The following is a 2,170-nucleotide window of genomic DNA, read 5'->3' on the forward strand; positions in this document are numbered from 1 at the left end:
CGAAAGGTCGCCCCTCCGGTAATCGCTCCGTCCGAAAGCACGAAACCTACCATGGCAGTTGCAACTCCGATTGTTCCCCTACAAGACGCCTCTTCCGTGCCGACCAAAGCGGGATCGCTACCGCCGAAGGCTCCCGTCAAATCAGCCACAATGGGGACAGAGGCATATACAAATCTTCCAGAACGGCGCGATTCGAGGCGGTTGCAGCGTCGGCGTACCCACGCTCTTGGGGTACGAGATGCACCTGAGGAAGGCATTTTAGGTCGATACTTCGCAAAAGCAATGGAGGTTGGGGTGGTAGCTACTGTCACGAATGCATGGGAAGATCTGAATAGATGGTGGTCCGCATAGAAGGCCAGTACCGCGGTAAACATAAATTTTTAGAGGCCACTTGTCAATGTTTTTGTATGTACGAGTATGTTACAATGTATGTGCTTATTTGCTAGAAGCCTTTAGGCTCCTCCTCCCCAACTTCATCATGCCTCCATCGTCAGAACAGAATTTCCGCAACAATTTATCCCAATTTCGGTGGGCCCGAGGCGCCACCGATGACTCTCAGCAGCAGCAGCCAGCCCCTCAAGCCGCAAATCCATTTTCTCGTTTCTACAACGCCGTCGCCGGAGACTACATCCCACTGCGGTCCAGTGAGCAATCCAACGAGGAGGAGGCATGGTTTGCATTGTCGAGATGGGAGCGGTGTGTAGCTATCCCTATACTTGCACTCCACCATTGACGGTGGACGCCTGCTAGGTTGTTGGGTTTTGGCGTATGCTTAATTGGTGCTGCGGTCTGCTTCTTTGTCGCGTTCCTAACACTTCCATTCCTTGCCATTCGGTGAGCACTTCTCCCTATCTCGCCAGCTTTTCTATTCTAATACTTTACCCTTTAGCCCAGCAAAATTCGCCCTCGCCTTTAGGTAAAATTTGAAGCAATGTCTCTGACAGATGAAGTATTGATGCGCGCCCTCAGCTTGGGTAGTCTGCTCGTCATGTTCGGGTCAGTTAACTTTATATCATGAGAGCATTGATGCTCACACACATTTCAGATTTTCTGTTTTAGTAGGTCCTATAAACCACATAAAACACCTCGTGTCCAAGGAGCGACTACCATTCTCTGCTGTTTACTTCGGGAGTCTTGGACTGACGTTATACTTTTCACTTGGCGTATGTATCACTATTCTTGATTTCAAATAATTATTGACCTTTTTTTTTTTTTTTCATGTCAGGCTCATTCATGGCTTGGTTCTTTGGTGTCTGGGGTGGTCCAGGTATGTCGTGGTCAACGAATCGTCCCTCCCTTATTTATTTTTGTACGGCAGGTGGTTGCTCTCGTCTCGTATGTGCTAGCGTACTTCCCAGGAGGGACACAGACGCTGCGCATGGGTGGCTCATTGGCTCTACGGGGCGCTGGAAGTCTTTTACCCAGGTAGTCGTGTACGTTCTGATCAAATTGCATGTATGAAGCAGGCTTGCTCATCTAATTTATGATATCCATATTATGCCCGCGGAGGAGCCTTATCATCAAAACAAGGATGTTTTAGTGCTCCGAAATTGAGAAATAAATAAACGTTGAAGAATTTTTAGATCCGTACGGTACAATCGTCAGCTTCTAACCACCTGCCCGACCTTGCACTGTTTCATCGTGCAATCCAGCACTATCCCGTAACCTGCGACACATTATTTCAATGTAACCCTGGTTGCCTTGCCAATCTTGCCCAAATGACTCGTAATCCTACATTCAATGTTATATTCACGAGCATGCCCACCACATAGGTCGAACGTACCAAATCGAGTGAAGCCAGCCGTTCCAACGCCGGTGCAAGTTTCGCCCCCATCTCAGCTCGAAAAGCTTCCGGTTCAGCAGTAGCCAAGAGTCGCATCGCGTTCGACACTGATACTTTGACTGGCATGGCATTCATGTACCGTGGTTGAGAGTAGTACTCTAGATGACGCCAGATCAGGAGAAGGAGCATTTCCGTCGTGTCTGTGGGTGGTTGGTTAACTCCGAGAATGTCAGTCTTACAAGAGCGACCTTACCAAGCAGAACTTTAGCGTCCATCCGAGCAATGCGTTGCATACGCTCGAATTCTTGACATATTAAAACCCGTTCTTGCTCGACATCAAGGTCCTGTAAAAGGGACTAGCCGTTATTGAATTGTTCACTACCAATG

General features: G+C 48.4%; 2 protein-coding genes across 2 annotated transcripts; one reads left to right on the forward strand and one right to left on the reverse strand.

Annotated features, from left to right (window-relative positions):
* The first annotated feature begins 454 nt into the window (after positions 1-454).
* Positions 455-1,520, forward strand: LACBIDRAFT_399531 (ER-to-Golgi vesicle protein transport Sft2). The gene is made up of 7 exons (XM_001879745.1): positions 455-696; positions 751-834; positions 890-916; positions 970-996; positions 1,046-1,163; positions 1,226-1,267; positions 1,319-1,520. Exons 1-7 carry the CDS (start codon positions 479-481, stop codon positions 1,427-1,429), a joined length of 627 nt encoding a protein of 208 aa, XP_001879780.1. The 5' UTR covers positions 455-478; the 3' UTR covers positions 1,430-1,520.
* Positions 1,521-1,608: 88 nt separating this feature from the next.
* Positions 1,609-2,058, reverse strand: LACBIDRAFT_319020 (uncharacterized protein; the record flags this gene model as incomplete). The annotated part of the gene is made up of 3 exons (XM_001879998.1): positions 1,609-1,731; positions 1,784-1,983; positions 2,037-2,058. The coding sequence occupies 3 exons, from the start codon at positions 2,056-2,058 to the stop codon at positions 1,609-1,611; spliced, it is 345 nt and encodes a 114-aa protein (XP_001880033.1).
* Positions 2,059-2,170: the final 112 nt, after the last annotated feature.

The sequence above is a fragment of the Laccaria bicolor genome, genomic scaffold (genome assembly GCF_000143565.1).
Source record: "Laccaria bicolor S238N-H82 LACBIscaffold_9 genomic scaffold, whole genome shotgun sequence".
In the NCBI taxonomy this organism is placed as follows: Eukaryota; Fungi; Basidiomycota; class Agaricomycetes; order Agaricales; family Hydnangiaceae; genus Laccaria; species Laccaria bicolor.